General features: G+C 44.2%; 1 protein-coding gene across 1 annotated transcript in view; it reads right to left on the reverse strand.

Annotated features, from left to right (window-relative positions):
* Window positions 1-21,463, reverse strand: part of LOC119457473 (phosphatidylinositide phosphatase SAC2) — a 142,427-nt gene that overhangs the window by 70,569 nt on the left and 50,395 nt on the right. The window contains exons 10-11 of the mRNA XM_037719048.2: window positions 14,502-14,622; window positions 3,413-3,541 (exon numbers count right to left, since the gene is read on the reverse strand). Of these exons, the coding sequence (XP_037574976.1) occupies window positions 3,413-3,541; window positions 14,502-14,622 (250 nt within the window). The remainder of the gene's footprint in view (window positions 1-3,412; window positions 3,542-14,501; window positions 14,623-21,463) is intronic.

The following is a 21,463-nucleotide window of genomic DNA, read 5'->3' on the forward strand; positions in this document are numbered from 1 at the left end:
CGACCGACTCTGGAACAATGCAGCAGTCTTTACTCGAGCTACGCAACTCGCACTCCTGCGAACTGCCCTCTACTACATTCTCCAGCTCACGCTGTGCATCGGCACACAGCTCGTCAGTCTCAATCGCTGTCTCACCCGCACAGTCTGAATGATTTGTACCTAAATCATCCCTCTTTTGGCAACCTAGACTGGCGGACAGCTTTACCGATCCCTGAACCATGCAGCTGTTTTCCTTTGAGCTACGCAGCTCACAATCCTGCGAACTGCCCACAACTGCATCATCCAGCTCACACTGCGCATCAGCACGCAGCCCTGACTCAACCTGGGTGCTCGTGTCTGTCGGGTCAGCAGTGCCCTGTTCCTCGTTAACGACCTCGCTAACAATTCCTGCGACGCCCACACACGGTGACTGTGCCAATTCATTCACAGCTGGCCTAGCTGTTTCTACAGTGCTCTGTTGGCACAGCACCTCGTCACTCTCACTAAGGCCTTCAACGGCCTTTGTCGCCATAAGGCATCGTTAGCAGCTAACACTTTGAGTTCATCTTTGAACTCGCTGCTAACCTCACAGGTACTAACCTCTTCGTCTCTCGACAAAACCCTGCTAGCAACTTCCTCCCACTTTCGCTGCCTCCAACCTACAGATTTTTCAAGCATCCGTTGTCTGTCTTTGATTGACTGCTCCAAACATCCAATGTATCTATCCAACGATGCTACATACTTCCGGCTTATTTCCCTTTCTTCCGGACTGCATTTCTCCTGCTAAATTCTTTTCAACTTCTGCCTATTTTCTTCCTGTTCTTGTTTAATTTTTCCCTGTTCCTGCCTAATTGCTTCCTGTTTCTGTATTTTGCTTAGAATTTTGTTGCTGAGATGTTCAATGATATACAAATCATTGTCACTTTGGAGAATGGTTTTACGAATCTCTGCTTCCGCTAAGTTCTCCTCCACGTCTACCGTGAGCTCTTCACACAACCACAACAGGCTAGCTCTCGTCAAACTCAACAGGACCATGGTCGCTACTTTTAAGATTTGGCTCTGCTGTCACAGAATACTTGCTGTGATACCCACGCAAATCAGAATACATGTAATAGATCCCCAGCGATTCAATTCGACAAACACAGAGAAATAAAAGCCTGGTAAATCTTACAGCCAAAGCCAAACGCTTGCCCACAGAAGCAGCACCATATCACCAGTCCTTCTCCGCCATATTCAGTCAGTTGCAAGAGGTGGTCATTCCCAAGTCGCCTCCAACTTGATCAGGATACCGGTGGGTCACCACGTCCATCCCAAGATCCGTGAGGTCAATCTCACCGCTGCCCACCAGTTGTAGGAGTTGGGAGTCGTGGCCTCGCCAGTGGTAAGAGTTGGAGTCGGGCATATCCAAAGTGGTAGCTGGCCCATGCCGTCGTCCGCCTCATCCACGCTGAAGACGTTGTTGAAGGAAGGAACATGTTCTCATCGAGAACCAAAGGTCTCATGTAACCACCTCGTTGCGGGCCTGTGAGCATCTGCCGCGGCGAGGAAGCGCTCAACGGACGAGAGCTCGGGTGGAGAGGGTGTCTGGGGAGTGCCACCCGGGAGGCCAATCAGGGCGCGTCCCGGTGACGTGTTTTCGGGGGGCAAGTCCAATCCCGGGGGGAAGAAGCACGGTTTGCGCGGGAAAGTAGCTCCAGCGTGCTAGCCATGTCCGCCATGTTGCCGGTATGGCGGCGGTTCCCGGAGATCGAGCTAAGCGCCACACGCGCGAGTGGGGGACGAGGCGCGGGAAGGCACCTCGATCTCCACACTCAAGTAAGCGTTGCACATACTCACGACAAGACATTGTGAAGTGCTGCTTTCCGCATTTGTATGTCGACTTATAGAACACACAATTTCATCGAAAGAACACCGCTGACAGTCCAAAGCACCGACGGTGCACTTGTTTACATTGGCATGGTACAGCGACTGCTTGCCGTTCGCTTGAAATACAATGCAAGCTGCACATCAGTGACATGACATGTCACTGATGCGCAGATTGACTGAATCATGCCAGAACATAGCAAAACATGCAGATTTAGTGCATGTAAGCAACGTCGCATCACTATGAGCCACGCTGGTATGAGCGACGAGACACTTTTGAAAAGAGGGAGCATGTCCTGGCCTATCCTCACTGCGAAGAATCTGTCTTGCTGGGCTGCAGAACTCAGTTGTCACACTCAATAACTGGATCCTTCCAAGAGAGACTTCTCAACACCGCAAAGCTATATATGACAGATTGCTCATCTACCTTATAAGAAGGAAAACCATTAAACTAATCTAGGCACCTCACCAGAAAAACACTGGGGTTGCCTTTAATACATGTACAATTTTTTTTTTAATTTAATAAACATCTTTCTCTCTCAAGCCTGCTGTTTTGAAAAAAAATGACAAAATGTGCAGAGGAATGAACCCAGCAAATTTAATTGAGTTCCATTGACCTTGAAAAATTGCCAGAGTTCCCTTTAACCATGACCAAAAGATTCTGTCTTGGATTAAAAGCTTTCTTCAAGATCTTTTGAAATATGTTGTTGCTAGCACTTCCTCTGCTTCTTTACCCGTAACATCCAAGACACCGCAAGGGTTTTCAGCGACCTCAAATTTTTTTTAATTACCCAATTAGCTAGCTCCTCCTATTTTCTCCCAGCAATTGCTTACAGGTTTTGGAAACACTGTCGCTACCTGTGGAAAGTGTTGTGCAATTTCTTGATTCTTAGCAATTACTATTGGCTCTTACATTTTAACCAAAGCATTTTTATCATGCCCTGCCACTAGTATCTACACAAACTTTTCTTAAACTCCTGTAATTTTCACCCCAGGCAAACATTTGAACACAGAGCATCTTAGTTTGAAAAGTGCATGCCTATTGCTATTACTGTGGTATTGTTGTTTACCATTTCACTGTGCCACCTGCTTTCACTTCAAGCAGTACCAAAGGGTCCAAGTAACTGAGGCTGCCTAGAGTCCTGGTCATTAGTCGCAGGAGGTCCAACAAATGCACTTTAATTGTATGTTGTGTACTGTCGAAAGTGGCAGCACTGCATGTGTGTTTGTCCAAAAGTCGATGCCCCGTCCAATCAAAAGTCCAGCTGAATGACCCCCCCACAGTTCTCACCAGTGTGTAATGCATTTTGGTTCAGAATTAAATGGTTTATGTACTACTGACCAGACAAGGCAGAGAAAGGGCCAAACTATGGTAAGGAGGCTAAGGAAGTCAGGTCATTGAGCAGCAATAATGCCTCTGCAACCAGAAAGTTTCAGCTCAAGAAATAATGTGATTACCTACAATGGTGCTGCACATTTCAAATTGCAATGGCTAACACAAGTTGCTCATCATTTCAACCAAGGCACCAATAAAATCAAATGCACATTCCAGTAGCCATAAAGTACAGACCTTGAGAGCTACAGTGCCTGCATACTGGCGGCTGATAATGTCTCCGTTGTTGGCCCATAACATTTGGAAAATACGCCGGCAAGCTGTAGGCAGCACTCCCTCAGGTGGCAGCAAGCCCAGACGAACAAACTGAAAAACATACATACGTTCATCCAGACTGAGTCAATGCAAAACAACACTTTTTGGGTGGGGGAACCTGAACATTGTGTTGAACAAAAAGCATAACTGCAATCTGGGACTCAAAAGTGTTTCCAAAGTGGTTTCAGGGTTCTTGTGGGTGGCACTTTTGGGTTCTGCAAGTGGCCAAATTGAGTTCAACACCCCACTCCCGTTCCTCTTTACTTACACACTTTCTCAATTTAGTGAACAATTTTCGTACTGCAGTATGAATGTGGTTAGGTTAGGCATCACAACCAGTTTCTTTTGTTCATACTTTTTTAATGCTCTTTCGGAACTACCCAAACATTTTCAGGAACGCTTGAACAATTATGGTTGCTTTGCTTCCATTCAAAACATGAACGATTAACTACAATTCGACACATCAGAGTATATGCTGTGACTAATATTTCTTAAAATAAAATTACGAGAGAACTGCTTTGGCAGCATTACAGTGAACTAGAATATACTCTAGTGGCGCGAGCGGGAGAGCAAACCAGCACATTGGCTGAAGCAAAATACGATAGCCGCCGTCGAGTGGTGTTGTTGCACCTTTTTCTAGGTACTGGCGTGCTCTATAGGGCATGATGAGGCTTTCCAGCAATGAAGCTCATGACTTTTGTGAATGTTGGTAGCTTCTCTAGGTGCTGTTGATACAGGATTTTGACTAACATCTCAAATATTCCTATGAAGGCAGTGCTGACAGGACAATGCTGAAAAACAAGATGGACTCCCATTGTATTGCTCCAGGCGAAAGCTTTGTCTAAGTCACTAAGGCAAGGCAGCAACGTCAATTTGGCTGCCTTGATCACAGTGAAAATGTAACAGCTGCGCTCACTGCTTTCTAAGTGATGACTTGGCTGCACCTCTTTATGAAGAGTGTCAATAAGAACAATGACAAAAAATGCCAGGCTTCGAAGTTTCTTAATTTTAATCGGTGCACCTAGATATGCATGATACATTTTTTCCTGCTTACTTCTCTCAGTCCTTCAATGCCATTTTTGCACCATTACTCTTTTGTATTTTGGCTAATTTGTAATAACTGTTTATGAGGTTGCCTACAGATATGTTTAGATTTGCTAGTACAATTATTTCATCTTCCTGCATTCCTATTTCTTTGCTTCGGTCACAATCTGTCAATCATTTCTTATCTGCAGTGTATCTGCCTACGCGAATTCTAATTCTTATAGATAAGTTATTGCACTTATTAATGCACAATGCATTGTTTTTACTTCTATGGTTTCTATCGAACTCATCTTCCACTAGCTGTCACTGGTATGCTCCATATTTTGTTATATTTTCACTAGTTTGCGTGATGAATTCTCAATAACATGTACCGATCAAATGAGCACATTGATGAATGACATGGATGAAATCTTTTCCGGGACAATTACATTATTTTTTCTTGCTTTTGTGTTTTCTTACATTTCACACACTAAATATTTTGCTACTATTCACTCTCTTCATTCTTGCTTCCTGCATTTCTATATTTAGTCTAAGAAATCATATTATGGTGGCTTCACTCTGGGACCTCTTTCTATAATAAGCTTGTATTTGGCACTAATTTACTAAGCTGGCATGGATATTTAACTCCAAAATAGATCACGAATGTGCCACTTGTCCAGTCTAAATTTGATTTACTTATTCTTCTGAATTGCTACAAACTTAGCACTAATAATGACGAAAAAAAGTTAACTTTTTTGTATCTCGCGTCATACTGGTGGCGATATTAATTAGCAGATACTGCCAGAAAATTAAGCAGAATACGAGGGGATAAACATTTAAAGTAGTTAGTGAATTAAAGCAGGCATAGTTAGTATTACGTGGTTTAAGGAAAATGTCCACTGAAATTTTATCGCTGCTCATAAACGTACGCAAAACAGTCAAACAAGTTTCCATAGAAGCAAATCGACTGTATGCGCATTGATCTAATCACGAGTAAAAGGACACACACATGCACGCATGCATGCACACGCACACATTTCCGCGATTTCTGGGCAATAAACATTAGCTTATTTACTACAACAGCAGATATTACTCCAAATGTCCACGGCGTAGCGCAAAAATTCTGCAATCCTTTGCAAGCTCCCCCACTGTATGCAGCGAAAAGAACGGCACGACAGAGATGATGATGATGGCGGCGGCATGAAGACGCCACAGGCCACAGTGTAACAGAATGAATAGACGGAGAAAGCTTAGTTTAAAGCTCCTAAATGCAATCGCAGTAAAAAAGCGAGGCCAGTAAGAAATATTTACCAGCAACAGGCATTTATAGTAAAGGTACCGCATGAGCTAACACAGTCTTTTAGCTTTAGCAGACGACGCTGAACCACACAATTCTAAATAATCGTCAAATGGCTGAAGATGTCCAAATAAGGAAAAGTGAAAAAGAAGCTGGCCGGTTAAGTTAATTATAGCACATACTGTTTTGTAACAAACCCTTATTACTGCAAATAACAAAACTAGCAAAGAAACGCTAGTGACTACATCAATCAGCAATTATGGCAGCGGGAAACTACTGGAAATAGTCGCTGTGGCGGAACCTGGTGTTTTCAACCCAAATGAGAATGTGCATTCCTTCCTGCTTGCACCACTAGCCTAGTCTTTCTAGTTCACTATAGGCAGCATTATTTTCATTGTTAAAACAGGCAAAACGCAATTTAACAAAATTTTTGTTTATAGCATTTCCCACTCGAAGTATGATGTCCATAAACACACAGTCAAGTTGAGACTGATCCTATGTGGCACTGAGCCACATATCAATTTCCTGCAAAAAATTGGTTTGATTCTCGTTTCCATAGAACATAATTAAAGTTAGGAATTTCTGTATTTTTTGAAAATTCAGCAAATGTTTTTCCTCTTGGTTTTATGCACATGTTAACCAGTTAAGCCAGTCAATCTAGCTTTTCTATACATTTGCTTTCTCTGACCTATTTTGGTTTAAGCCAAATTTTAAAGGGGTAAAATTTAGCGTATTTTGCATTTTTTGGTTTAAACTGAGAACACTGAACTCTAAATGTAATGATTCATTTGTTGCTACATTCATTTCTCAAGAGGCCATACGGGAGTTCAGGGTTCCTCTGCACTTTGTGAAGCTTGGTTGCATCCTCTGAAGCTGGGTAGTTTGGTAGACCCTGATCTAGGTCATAGAATATAGCATAATAACCAGCATAACCACATAGACAAACAAGCAAGCATGAAGTGATCTAAATTACCAATAACTGTCTTATTGACATTGAAAAATCTCAAGTGCTGCATGCACACATTGAAACATGAACTGCTTGAGACAACACCCCAAGTGTGGGTACTAATAGTGAAATAACTACAGTCGAATCTCATTAATTTGAACACACTTAATTCAAACTTCTGGTTTATTCGAACTGACGCTGTGGTCCTGTCAAAGTTAGGTGTATCCCAATGGGCGAAAACGGCCGGTTTTTCGAACACACAAGCATTTACGACAGTTAATTCAAACATACCGCGCCCTGGCAATGCTCTCAGCAGTGCACCAAATCATGCAGTGGCAGCTTAGGAGAGATCCCTCAATACCATGTGCGGAAAAAAAAAAAAAAAAAATGTGGCGGAAATTTCACCCTATCTCAAATAGCAAGCTCGCCGTTTCTGCGTTGTGCTGGAACATGTGTGTACATGCCTACGTCTCAGCCACGTTGAGAAAATGGCATCGCTTGAATGCTGCAGCTGCGGTGCAGAGGGAAGCAGTGGCGGAGGCCCAGTTCGGCCAACGAAACTGCCCACGCCAGTCAACACTCGCTTCCTAATAACGGCAGAAAACGAAACTTCAGGGAGCAGGCTAAGCTGGCGCCGGGACGACTGGGCCGGCGGTGGGCGTGCACGGAGACAGTCGAAGGTGAGGGAGTTGAGAGGGAAGGCGAGGGGAGCCACCGAATCCACTGCCACCGAAGCGGCGGAGTTACCGAGGCCAAATCTGCTTCCCTCCCGCCTTCCCCCCTCACCTTCAACGGTCTCCACGACGCTGCCGTGCCAGCGCCGCTGAGCCGGCGGCTTAGCTCGCTCCCTGAAGTTTCGTTTTTTGCCGTTATCGGGAAGTGAGCGTTGGCCGGCGTGGGCCGGGTTGTGGTCCTCGCTCACCGTTTGTGCATCGCGCTATGGTGCACGAATACTTTAAGAATAGCGTAAAAACCGGACTATAAGTCGAACCGGAATATAGGTCGACCCCCCAACTAACCGATTCTAAAAATGAAAAAAATATATATATATTTTTCAATGGCAAAAGTACCGAAAGACACCCTTACCTTTAAACAAATGCGATTCAGTCGGTTGCACAATGGTGACAGTATTTATTTAAATGCTGCTCCGTGCCGTGATAAGGTGCTGACAAACACGCGGGTCGATGGTCGCACGATACGAAGCCCACGGCAACCTGGCGGCTTCCGCGTACTCAATCGCCTTTTTCTTGAAGGCGACGGTGAATTGCCGTCGGCTTCCGCTCATTTTGAAAGAAAATGCGAAAAAGCAGCCTGAATGCGATGGCGAAGGCAGCTGTTTACTTCATCTGCCCATTGTTGCAAGACTTCCGTAGTTTTTCCACCAATGTCCGGTATATAAGACGAGGGTCGACTTTTCGCAATGGTGTTTTGAAAAAAAGTTCGACCTATATTCCGGTTTTTACGGTAAGTTCTTTTTTTAATTTGAACTTCCTTTAATTCGAACAAACTTTCAGGCCTCTTTGAGTTCGAATTATCGAGATTCCACTGCATAATACAAAATTTGTGTGTCTTCCTATTTGTCTGCTTTGATAGGTAGCTGTCGACACAGTAATCACAGTATGAAGTTTTAGCTGCTTCAGCACACAATAAACAATCATATTTTTTAATGTGGCCAGTTCACAACACATGCTACAATCGGGAAGAGTTGCGCGTACAAACGGACAAACACAGGAAAAAAGACGTAAACGGAAAGAGCGCAATCCGAGCGTAAGAGCGTAAACGGAATTGCGCTCTTTCCATTTACGTCTTTTTTCCTGTGTTTGTCCGTTTGTACACGCAATGCTTCTCGATACAGCTATGCACCAACTCGCCCAGCAAGTTCTTCTAAACATGCTACAAGCAGCATGGCATTGTAGATTAAAGCAACATAGTGGTAATCGCAGCTGGTGACCACGTATCGCAAAACATCAATGTCCAAGTTGCAAAACTGTAGTGGTCTCAGGTGATGCCATATCAGCAAAATCCGAGCACACTAAGTCACCTTTTGCCCAACACAATGGGTTGTTCCCCACTCCTTGATGAGGAAACCAAACTTGTCCTGCCTTGAGCAGTTCTCACCACTGCAAGTTCCACCAAGGTGGACAAGTTTCTGTTGAGCGACTGATTGATTCAACATCCCGAAGCAATACAGTGGCTATGAAAGTTACTGTAGTAGTGGAGGGCAACCGATTAATCTTGACAACCCGGAGTTCTTTGAGTCTTTCCTTAACATGCCCTAAGAAATTTACTGATTTTGTCGATAGTTATTCGATACACTGCCGAACACCAACTTTCGAATACTTCTACAAACACTGCCATGCACTATTTTGAACTCAGGACTTCATTTTTTTTAAATGCTAACAGCAGTAAAAACTTAACAAATTTTGTCAGGTTGCATGATTTTCCACTTTGACATATATGTTGCTTCAACAACGACTCAAGCTTTGGCACATGCTTTGGAGTGCATATTGTTTAGATTATATTCCAGTAATATCAAAAGCATTTCCATTTCTCCCTCCTCTGGGTCGCTTTTGTAGCTTCAACAGTGTTATGTACAACACACTATGAGAAAAGCTAACCGTCGTGTTTCACACACAGAATATACTGTCGATATCGGCTGAACATTACATAGAAGCTTAGCTAGGAATACTGGGCACAATATGCACAGGTTCAGTGCTAGTTCAAAGTGCATGGCGAGGTGCTCAATCAGCTTTTCTCTAGAATAGCTGGAGGAGCATATTATATTAAGTACAAGTAGGGTAGAGAATGTTCCCTTCTGTGCCAATTACCGCAGAAAAAACTGGGAAGAGTGTACAGAGAAAAGAACCATAAGCTGGGTACAAAGATTAAAAAAAAATCTCTTTTCTGCCTAATTAATGACATGCACCTGTTCACAATTATGCAACACCAGCCTTCTGCATAGCATGGGCATCATTCAGACATTATCAATACAGCTTAGACCACTTATAACGTAACCGCTTATAGTACTGCGGTCTTTTCTGACTCCCATTTATCTTCTCACAGAACTCAATGCATACGCACACCGCTTATAGTGCAGTCGTGCGAGATGGAATACCGGTTATAATGCAGTTTCTGAAAAATCCCACAGACAAGCGAGGCAGCGAGCGTGCTTCTCAACGAGGTGCGGCGGCCGAGTGGAGAGCGACGAGGGCAATGCTAAGGAGCAGGAGGAGACAGAACGAGCGAGTGAACAAGGAACGGGGGGGGGGGAGAAAGCACGGCGGTAGCGTGCGGCCTCAGCGGGTGCGTGGGGGTTGCCTAGGCAATGGAGAATCCTTTTGTCACGGTCGTGTGTCAGCGGCACGCAGTCCACACGGAACGCGTATACATTGTTGCTCTTTAGATTTTTGGTTTGTGTGCGGAATGCACAGAAAATAACAGTTGCAGACTGACTTTTTTTTAGCATGGACGAGGTAGCTAAAATCTCTGAATTATCGAGCAGGTCGGAAAAATGAATTGTGGTGCCAAAATCAATTAGTTGTTTTTACAACTCCAGTACCATAGAAAAATCAGCCAAGGCTGCAAATGCATTTCGCGTCGCCCATTGTGATGCATGTCGTCGTGAAGTGCACATACAGTCAAACCTCGATATAACGAAGTTGTACTTGCAGCGAAAAACTTTGTTATATCGAGAATTTCGTTATATCGAGGTTTCATTAATTCAATAGAACTAAGATGGGGAAATAAAGATAGTACGTTACATCGCGAATTTCATCAAATCGAGGTTCGTTATATTGAGGTTTGACTGTATTGCACGTACGACCTTGACTTCGGGACAGTGACTCATTCGCAAATTCATCAGTTCGGAACATTGTCCACACATGAGCTTTTGCCGTTCCTACCAGTACACGCACATATAAACTTTCGCGATATGCATTCGCGGTAGTTGCTGGCTGATCTTCATACGTGCTGCCATGCGTGCTGCCATCAGTGCAGCCTGTGCGCACGATCTCATGCCAGATCAACGTGCATTCATTTATGGGTACGAACATATATCAAGGGCAAGCTTCCCAAGACGGCATGCCGCCCTACACCACCGCCAGCTAGGCCTAACCAGCTCCGTTTCGTCGGGAGTCAGCAGGCGAAGTTGTGGTTTGGTGCAGAGCCAATGAAATGTTTCACAATGGCTGTACAGCACTTGGAAAGTGAAGGAACCTCCTTGCCAATGCAAGTGAGTAGACATCCCGGTCGTATACTTAGATTACCAGACACATGCAGCTCCTTGAGTACAACAGCCTTTTTAAAATGTTTTGGTTATAGTGCGGTACCGCTTATAGTGCGAAAATTAGCGACTCCAGCGACTTGCGTTATGAGTGGTGTATGCTACAACATCAAAACCTGCCCTAATTGCTTTGCCATGGTCTAACTTAGAGAAACTGGAAACCATGGGAAAGGCAAAAATTTTGTACAATTTATTTCCATTTTTTTTTACTCTCAGTACTTTCCAGTAAAATCCCAACCAGTTTTTCTTTACGCTTTTTTGATTGCTCCTTTGAAGTTACTGAACTTTCAGGAATGTTCTAAGTGAAATTGCTTTGGTCTCATTCAAAACAATGGTGATTTTACACATCATAGTAATTAAGTTAAATTCTGAGGTTTTATGCACCAAAACCAAGATACGATTATGAGGCAGGCCATAGTGGGGGCTACGTATTAATTTCTACAACCTGGGATTTTTTAATTCGCACCCAATGCACAGAACATGGGTGTTTTTGCATTTCACCCCCATCGAAATGCGGCCACCGTGGCGGGGATTTGACCTCGTGACTTCAGGCTTAGCAGCGCAACGCCAAAGCCACCATGCCATCACGGCGGGTACCCATCATAGTATATGTTAGGAGTAATATTTCTTGAAATAAAATTACAAATATAAGAGCACTAGAAATGAACACATTTCATGCTGTAAGGAACACATTAACGCAAGGAATGCATCAATTTCCCATTTTGAGGGGTCTCAATTAAAAAAAGAAAATTAAACAACACTTAAGCATGTAATGCAGCATTATAAATTGCAGAGAACTAGCTGGTGTTTTCAAACACTTAAGTAGCAAGAAACAACTCTTTAATAAATAATTTTTTTTTAATTTGTGAAGCTTACATTTTTATGGCCACTTGGAAAAGAAAAGACTGTAAAAAATTGGTATATTTATAGAAGATAAATGTCAAAAAAAATTGGGTAAATGTTCGAGGATCACTCTTCTAAAAAATGTAATCGGCACACAACTGTTGTTAGGGTACAAAGCATAAAAAGATGAGTCTTTCCGGAGCTTGTGTCATGCAGTGAAACAGTTACTTGACTTCTTGATGTAGACTATTTCTGGCAGCAAACGTTACGTTTGAAGACAAGGTCTTCTTAGTTGACTTCACACGGGGTTGGTATATCTGTGACCTTATTACTTTTTCACCACTTCCAGAAAAAATAGTTGGTTAGGTGACTTGTAGATGTATGAATTTGAATATGGTATCAAATGATACTTCTCCATGCCAGGAACACGTAGCAATAGTTAGCAACTAAGGATATAATCAAAAATGCGTATAATTAACCGAAATGGGGTGGGATGTGTGTGCCTGTATTGCTGCTGCTTTCTGCCGTGCTGCTGCCAAGTGCCATCTAACTTAATTGCTGTGCCCTCCACTAGATGGCGTGAAGTGTCCTAGCTCGGAATGGAGGAGAGCTGGATCGGAGAAGCAGGTAGAGCAGAAAGCCACCGGCCTCGCGAATGCGTCGCCTGAGCCTTGGTGTACTTGAATAAGCTGCAAACACTTGAGGCAAATAGGCCCTATGCCTCGTGGTTGCGTGAAAGAGGAACAAGAAAACTTAGTGAGGGGCATATGAGTGTCAAATGCTGAAAAAAGAAAAGGTAAACCAAGTCTCTGCTAAACAAGACAAAATCGACGTAATTGCACATGAAATACAATACGAATAAGATATGAAATGAGTGAATAATGAACATGAAAAAGAGACAGAAAGAAACAGAATACAGTGGAACCCCGCCGATACATTTCTCGTTGCTGCGTTTTCCCAGCTGCTAAGTCGCTTTTTCGCGGTCCCGACATAAATCACGTTGACTTCCATGTATTATGTTCCCCTTGATACGTTGCCAATCTATAATGTTCCTGCATCTTACGCTACGTTTGAATGTGGTGGTAACGTAAATTTAGCGATACAGCCAGCTTGCACGTTGCAACAAGCAACCGGTGCATTGCAACAAGCGACTGGCACGTTGCAACAAGCAACCGAAGTTTGCAGCAAGCGACCACAGTCTTCAGTAAGTGACCACAGTTTGCAGTAAGCGACTACAGTTTGCGGTAAGCAACCAAAGTTGCACAGCCAGGCGCTGCACATGTGCACAGAGCAGTTGGCGAAGCACCTGAGGCAAAGTGTGAATCAGTTAAAGCTTACCGGGAACCACACACTGGGCCAGATCCAATGAGTGCAGCATTACATTTATTTTGGGGGTAGCATAACCAGCGATTTGCTGGTTCTCTTAAGTCAGCTTCGCCGCAATAGAGCCGTGTAATGCGGTGAAGCATAAGCAAACTATAGCAGTCAAGCATATTAAGAGTTAAAAGGGGCCATTGTCGCGAAACATTGTACATGCACGCACACACCGTCCTCGGTCAGAGTACTAGCACTGAGACGTCTAATAACTGTACTGGCAGCCATTTAGAATTGTTTCTGACATAGCTGTGGCAATTGGTGGTATTCCTCAGTTGGATTTTCCCGGCTGTTACTTTTTTTTTTTGCAGTTCCTTGACAAAGCATATCTACGGGGTTCTACTGCAGAGAGATATATTCAACATTTAATGATAGAATCATCTGTACCACCATGTACATCGACCTTATATTTTTTAGCGTCGACAGTTGGTTCACCCTTTCGTTTGTTGTTTGGCTTAGCACTCCAGATAGCACACTCTGAAGTTCTGCCTCATATGCATCATCCTGGGTTGGTGTTTAGGTTCTGGTACTGGTTTTTGAGCAGAAATGTCTTCATGATTTTCACTGTGGAGTACCAGCAGCAGCTGTCAGACAAGCTCAATTTTGAACATTTGGAAAGTTAGCACTTTTCTAAAACTGTTCTAAACATTGTAAAAACACCCAATTCTGCATGCGAGATGTGCACCAAACCTTTATAGGTATGCTTGAGAGGAATAAAACTGCTCAGAGTTGAAACCTAATCTTAACTTACAGGCCTTTTCTTTCAATCGGCCTTCAGCACTATGGGATTGTAAGTTTGACGATGTAATGTTGTCCTCCAACTTATTCCTGATGTACTGATCACAACAATTTGATGCTGATGCATCAAAATCACTAGACACACACTTTCAAAAACTACAATGTAAACTACAAATTTTTGCCACAATGCATGCACTTCAGTTTACCAAAGTTGCATAAAAAATTATGGTTCTACTGCAGTAACAAAATACAAACCGATTCCAAAAAGGCTTTTTCCTGAGCGAACTACTGGATAGCGCTAAGTATCCGAGAAACAGAGAAATCTGCTGAAATTGCAGGTCAATATCCTAGACCAGTGATTGATTTGTATAGACGTGGTAATGAAAGAGTTGAGATGCACTGAAAGGAGCGCTTCTGTATTTCCTTTAGAGTGCAGCTAGGAATTGAACCTTGTTCAGCAGAAGAGCTACCACAGCCGTTAGGAGGCTCAGCAGTTCATAGTACTAACCTGAGTGTCCATGGCAGTCTTGGCAATGGCTGTTTGCACAATATTTGTTCTATCCAAGCAGTCGATGCAGTTTACTCGAAAGACACCTCTTTGACCACATATAAGTCCCTGCTGGTCCAACCTTTGAAAGAAAAAGTTTGGAACAAATGTAGCCATCAATTTCTTCAGACATTTAAAAATATCATTAACAGTTGAAAAAGATTAAGTATTAAAACCACAGAAAACGTTAACGAATGATGAGACTCCTTTGTCCGGTATATTACAAAATGCATTTGCACTGTTTGCTAACACTGCCCCAGAAATGTCTCAATCCTGAATGAAGTTCCACCAGAAACATATACACCGCATGTTCACAATAACAAATGTTGTAGGGCAATAATTTTTTTCTTAGTGAAGCAAATTAACATTATTTATATGTTGCCAAATGATGTACTACAGAAGGGCTTGACAAAATGCCACTGAAAACCAGCTGACAGTATTCTGCTAATTTGGTGATTTGATCTGCAAGTTCTGGCATGTGGACGTTTTGTTTGATGTATATGTATGTTTTTACCAGGTGTTTTTTTCTTATCTTCGTTTAAAGGGCTCCTCACCAGGCCCCATCAAAAATATTTGTTATACACTAGAAGAAAGTGTTCTACCACAAGAATTTTTAAAGAGTTTATTAGTAGGTGAGATCGAAGCAAATTAAACATTGCAAGGCTATTGTACAAGGAAGAGAGCTACCCTTACCGGATCTCTCCCGTTGCCCTGACCAAGGCCTGAAAACCTGTCCAGACTTCTCCCAAGCCACATGATGTCACAACCCCCCCATCCCCCTTTTTTTTTCTCCCTCCTTTTCTCATTGCACGGCTAATTTCCAGATACGATTTTGCCCACGCTGCATGTTACAAGAATCCCTAAATAATTTGCGCTGCTGCTGGCTATTTGTGCGATGTATACTTTTTCTATATCTCTGCCGATGGAAAGAATGGCTCCTCCAAGAGCGCGTAGGCTTTCATATGAATTTTCAGCTCCATTTGCAGGTGAACATTGGTACAGTACTTTACAGGCAAAATCATCACGTGATTATGCACCGTGCTTGAGTGTCTGCAATGCTCAAACCTGGTGGAGGCTCCTTTAAGTATAATTTTTCTGCGAGGAATGTTAAATTTTGATTGCAACAAAGATACTATAGCAACCATTAAAATTATAAGTAGAGCGCTGCATTTCTAAGCCCAAACAGAAGTTAAAGGAGTACTGACACAAAATTCTTTGGGCTTTGTTTTTTGCACTTAGTAGCTACTGACCTAGTAATCATGCTGAAGAAACTCATCTGCTCCAGTGTGTGACAAATGTTTCGTTATATGCTCGCATCTTATGACCAGTCAAGTTTCAATTTTGAAGAGCACTTCATGCCCCATAATGTGAAAGGCATGCTTGTATACAGCAATGATGCTGTGACTGCGCAGATAGTTTAGAAGAACTTCTTGCTGGGCGAGTTGGTGCATAGCTGTATCGGGAAGCGTTGCGCGTACAAACGGACAAACACAGGAAAAAGACGTGAACGGATAGAGCGCAAACTTTCAACTGGTTTTTTATTTGTGTAGAAGCCACATTATGTAGACTGCTTTGACACGTGCCCGAAAAAGGAAGGGGGGAAGGGAGAAGGAGGGGGAGGGTTGCAAATCACGCCCACCTCAATTCAACAGCAGCTGCGCAGAAAATTATTTTCCGCTCGATACAGGGTAACAGAAGTGTCACTTATGCAAGTATCGCCTTTTTTCTTGATATAGAAGGCTTCTAAAAGTTCTCGGGAAGTTTTGTCGTTACTCCTGCCTAAAACCTTAATGCTATGGAACATAGGCACACAACCTTTGCATGCAATGCAATGAGCGGGCAAGTGCGCTCCTTCTCTTTTTTTTGATTGACAAGGCATGCTCCCCCGCGCGTTCATTCACGCAGCGCCCTGTTTGGCCCACATATACCCGTCCACATTTGAGCGGGATTTGGTAAACAACGCCCGTGGCACACTTCACGTACGGTTCGGCATGCTTCACTCCGCAACTGCTTCCCCGAAGTCCTCCATTGATCCTCGGGCATAACCCAGATAGCTTTTTTGGAGCGGAAAAAACCACCGGGACACAAAGTTGCCCAAAGTTGGAGCGGAAAAAACCACAATGCACAAAGTTGCCCACAACATAAAAAAAGTGGCCAACAGACATGGCGTCCCGGTGGTTTTTTCCGCTCCAAAAAAGCTATCTGGGTTATGCCCGAGGATCAATGGAGGACTTCGGGGAAGCGGTTGCGGAGTGAAGCATGCCGAACCGTACGTGAAGTGTGCCACGGGCGTTGTTTACCAAATCCCGCTCAAATGTGGACGGGTATATGTGGGCCAAACAGGGCGCTGCGTGAATGAACGCGCGGGGGAGCATGCCTTGTCAATCAAAAAAAAAAGAGAAGGAGCGCACTTGCCCGCTCATTGCATTGCATGCAAAGGTTGTGTGCCTATGTTCCATAGCATTAAGGTTTTAGGCAGGAGTAACGACAAAACTTCCCGAGAACTTTTAGAAGCCTTCTATATCAAGAAAAAAGGCGATACTTGCATAAGTGACACTTCTGTTACCCTGTATCGAGCGGAAAATAATTTTCTGCGCAGCTGCTGTTGAATTGAGGTGGGCGTGATTTGCAACCCTCCCCCTCCTTCTCCCTTCCCCCCTTCCTTTTTCGGGCACGTGTCAAAGCAGTCTACATAATGTGGCTTCTACACAAATAAAAAAACCAGTTGAAAGTTTGCGCTCTATCCGTTCACGTCTTTTTCCTGTGTTTGTCCGTTTGTACGCGCAACGCTTCCCGATACGACTGCGCAGACCTGTGACGCATGGTAGTCACAGTCTACACGAGAGCTTCTTTCTCGTAATTACTCAAACGATCATGCACATGCTAGAGTTGCGAGAGAGATATCTGGGGATTTTGGTTGGAGATTTCTGCGACATCTGGGGACTTCTTGCTGGGGGCTCTTGTTTCTCATGTGCATTTCCTACGTGCTACGGAGGATGGTGTGCTTTGCTCCCTTGTAAGTGCCGCTTAAAGGGGTCCTGAACCACTCTTCGGGCCTGATGAAAAAAAATACAGTCCGCAGATAGCATACACTGCTGCGAACATCTCAACCAAATTTTGCAGTCGTGTACAGCACGTGGAGCTCATTAGTGCAGCGCAAAGTTTTTTTTCTCACACACTCTCCTTTCAGACAAAGCCTTCTTCTCACCCGTTTAGAAGTTGCCGGCAGCTGCCATATTTCGTCATTTAACTGATTCCCATAGACTGCCGCTCTTCGCCGATAGCTGACATCAATCAAGAAGGGTTTGGATCAAGCAGAAAAGTAAACTGGCTGAGTTGATAGCTGTTCATGATTACAGGGGTAGTGATGAATTGACAAGGGATGAAAGACACAAAATGACAGACAAAGCCCTGGATAAGCAAACGTATTCCTAAAACAATTTGTCAGTTGAAAGTCAGCACTTTGTCCATCATTCTGTATCTTTCTTTTGTCCTGTGTCAGTTAAGCCCTACCCCTGCAACCATATTTGCATCAGTGCGCTTCTTCCTAGTGTTACTGCATATATTTATTAACACAGTTTACTAAACAGGCTGAAGTAACCAAAAATCTGCATTTCGAATTTTGATAACAATTGCATACTTCCAGAAAAAGCCAACTATATTGTCTGCTCACGCTCAGCCACACCCACCCATGTAGGAATTTAACTTTGGCCACACTGCTTATCGGTGTTGTAGCCGTCGGGTCTTGATGATTTTTATGAGTTTTTAACACTTAAGGTCAGCCCACACGTACCCTGACACACACACCACCCATCACACCAGCACATCCTCACTCCTAGCCACTCCTGGCTAGGCGGTCTTGGCAGGCATTGCTTCACAATGAGCTACTGCAAATGCTTAAAAATGCCTAATTTGAATGTGGTTACTATCCGTCGGTCAAGCTGGTGCAGGACAAAGCCAGTTCACACCACATGGTACGGCCAAACTGAAGCACATAAGCTCAAGTGCACGCTCTAGCCCTGTTGGGCACACAGCAAATGTTGCGCTTACTGGCTATCAGTGTTGTACGGAACGACGTTCCTGGAACTAGTAGCTCCTTTTGGGAGGAAAGGAGGAACGCCACTGTTCCATTGGAACTGTAACTGAACTGAATTGGAACTGTAATGGTAACTCGTTAGGTTTACGAAGGAACGGCAAAGGGAACGGCATTCCTTCTGTAAACGTTCCACGGCATTGAACAAACGCACGCACATACGCAGCACATCATGCAGGGCAGATGGGCAACCGCGTGAGGCGCAAGGAACTAGCGCTTGCCTGTCACGTGACTATAGTGCATTTTTTCTGTGAGTTCTCCGCTATTTTTTTTATGACTAGGGTTCAAGATTGTCACGTGACGTTCCCTCCTGTAAGACCATCAACATAACGACAGAGTTGGCTGTGGTGACTAAACCAGCCAGCGCAAATGTTGCCATCTCGTCCACGCCCAAAGATTTCTTCTAGTTCGGGCACCAAACCCTTCCAGCCGAGGAACAGGATGAGCTGTCGCGGTACCTGCTGGTACCAGTTGACTACCCGCTGTCACAGATGAAGAACTTCAAGGGATTGAACCAACTTTTCCTCAAGTACAGCACGGCAATTACCCTCAAGAACTTCGGTGGAACGGCTCTTCAACATTGCCATCGAAGTGCTGACGAAGAAATGGGTTGGTCTGTCGGACACCAACATCGAGATGCAACTCTTGCCGAGTTCAAACAAGGACTTTACTAAGTTGCGAATATTTATAGTGTACATTTTTCTTCCGCTCATAGTGCAATATTGAATCAGCATTCATTAAACGCCTATGTATTGTTCCTTTCGATGCGGTTTCTTGTGCAAAAAATTTAATTATTTTGACGCATGTGAGTAACTTTCTATTCACACATCTGAAGCGCAGTATCCTGACTGCGCATTTGAAGACCGAAGTGGAAGGTGCCATATATGTTGCATTGTAATAGACGAGCACCAACGTTGCAGTTAGACATGCCTGGAGTATGTCCAATGCTCCCTGAACAAATTCGTCTAGGAGCATTCCTTCATATTCTTTTAATCTCCAGATAATCTGCTGTCGGTGATGTTCAAATTCATATAATATACGTATTTCAATGTGAGTTCTAAATTGCTCACTTTATTTCGCCTCAAGATTATCCGACCCTATATTTTAATTTTCAAAAATCAAATGTAACGTTAATGTAACGACACGTTCCAATGTTTGAAGTGTAACTGGAACGCGTTCCTTTCGCATTAAACGAACTTGTAACGGGAACTCGTTTCAATATTGCAAAGGAACGAGGAACAAGCCTTCATTCCCATTTTTGAGGAGCGTGTACAACACTGCTGGCTATACACACTACAGTTAACTACAGTTGCATGTAGCTGCATCTGCTGTGTAGCGTAGATACTGCGGCTACCGCGAGCTCCATTGAGACGCTGAGGATAACCGTGTGCTCTGCTTAGCCTTTGTGAGTAAGGGGGCTCCAGGTGCAGACCCAGCCAGCCCTAGCGCCAACAACTGACTGGAACAGGTCGTCTGCTTCCCGAGTTGCACACCTTAGGGGTGTGTCGCCATCATGGTCGAAGCTATAACATTAGGAATCCTTTCAATAAGAGTCCGGAGTGCGGCATCAATTGCTGAGCTGATGCATGCTGCCAACGTACTTGCATAAGCGAACATAAAGACGACGTTTCGTTCGAGCCTCAGAAATTGTGTGATTTGCCGTAGAGATAAGTGCAAAAGGTAATGTGCTACTCATGCCACTCAGTCCGAAAAAATGCAACCACACAGAGCTATCTATGAGACACTGTGAACTCAACTGTAAGCCTGAATTTGGCACGTCATAGGCCAAAACATCGGCAACATCAACTGGAAAATTGGAGTGCCGGCTTGGCGGGCTAGGCCAGCTGCAGCAAGCGGCGGGATCAGGTTTGAATGAAGAGAGGGGGAAAGGTCATGCCCGCGGCGGCAAGATCGCCGGGTCGAGGGATGCAGGCCCGCCTCGCGCATGCTCGCACGCACGCACACGTGCTCTCGCTCTCGCCTCACAGTCGCCGTCAATTCGAGCGCGCCAAGCGCGCCGCCGCCGCTTCGCATATCGTCGCGGCGGAGAAGGCGCTTCCGGTTGTTGCTTGCGCAAAAGTGACAAAATTTGGGGCGAAATCTCTATGTTGTCGGCGGGGAAAATTCGTTATTTCGAGGGGGTCTCCCGCTGCCACTTCGTTACGTAGAGGTCTCAAATACATGTGCTTCTATGGAGAAACGGTGGGGAATAGAAAAACTTCCATGATATCCAGGAATTCGTTATATGGAGGTTCGTTATAAGCAGGTTTAACTGTACAAAGATCGCATTCTCTCTTCCGAGCACAAACTGCAGGGAACGTCATTTTCTATTCGCGAAGACTTTTCACCGGAAACTCGACGCGCTAGACAAAAGCTAATTGAATTTGCGAAATCCCAGAACAAAACTTTTAAGCTTTCAGTAGACAAGCTGTGTATTGATTCAAGAATTTATATCAACGATGCCTCTGTAAGCACAGTTGTCCCACTGAATAGATAGTTACGGTTGAGAGCATGCACACAAAGTCGCCAAGCATCAAAGCTATCCCTGATCTCACCCTCGCTATCAGTATCGTACGCCAACATACAAAGCATATTGTAACCTACGAAGTCGTCCCCTGCAGTTCTGACCCCGGTTCACTCCGTCGTCGTCCCCGCGCTGAAGTTGTTCATGTAGTGCGCATGAAACCATACCATGCGCGTACGTGAACGTCCAGATGCACCTCAGAAGCTCTATTTCTTGCCGTCGACTTCGCTGACAGGACTTTTTGACGCGACCGAGACGGTTGCTTTTCACATGGGGGGCAGTTGACACAGCGGTGGGGCTTCCGCA

Source organism: Dermacentor silvarum, chromosome 1, assembly GCF_013339745.2.
Source record: "Dermacentor silvarum isolate Dsil-2018 chromosome 1, BIME_Dsil_1.4, whole genome shotgun sequence".
Classification (NCBI taxonomy): domain Eukaryota; kingdom Metazoa; phylum Arthropoda; class Arachnida; order Ixodida; family Ixodidae; genus Dermacentor; species Dermacentor silvarum.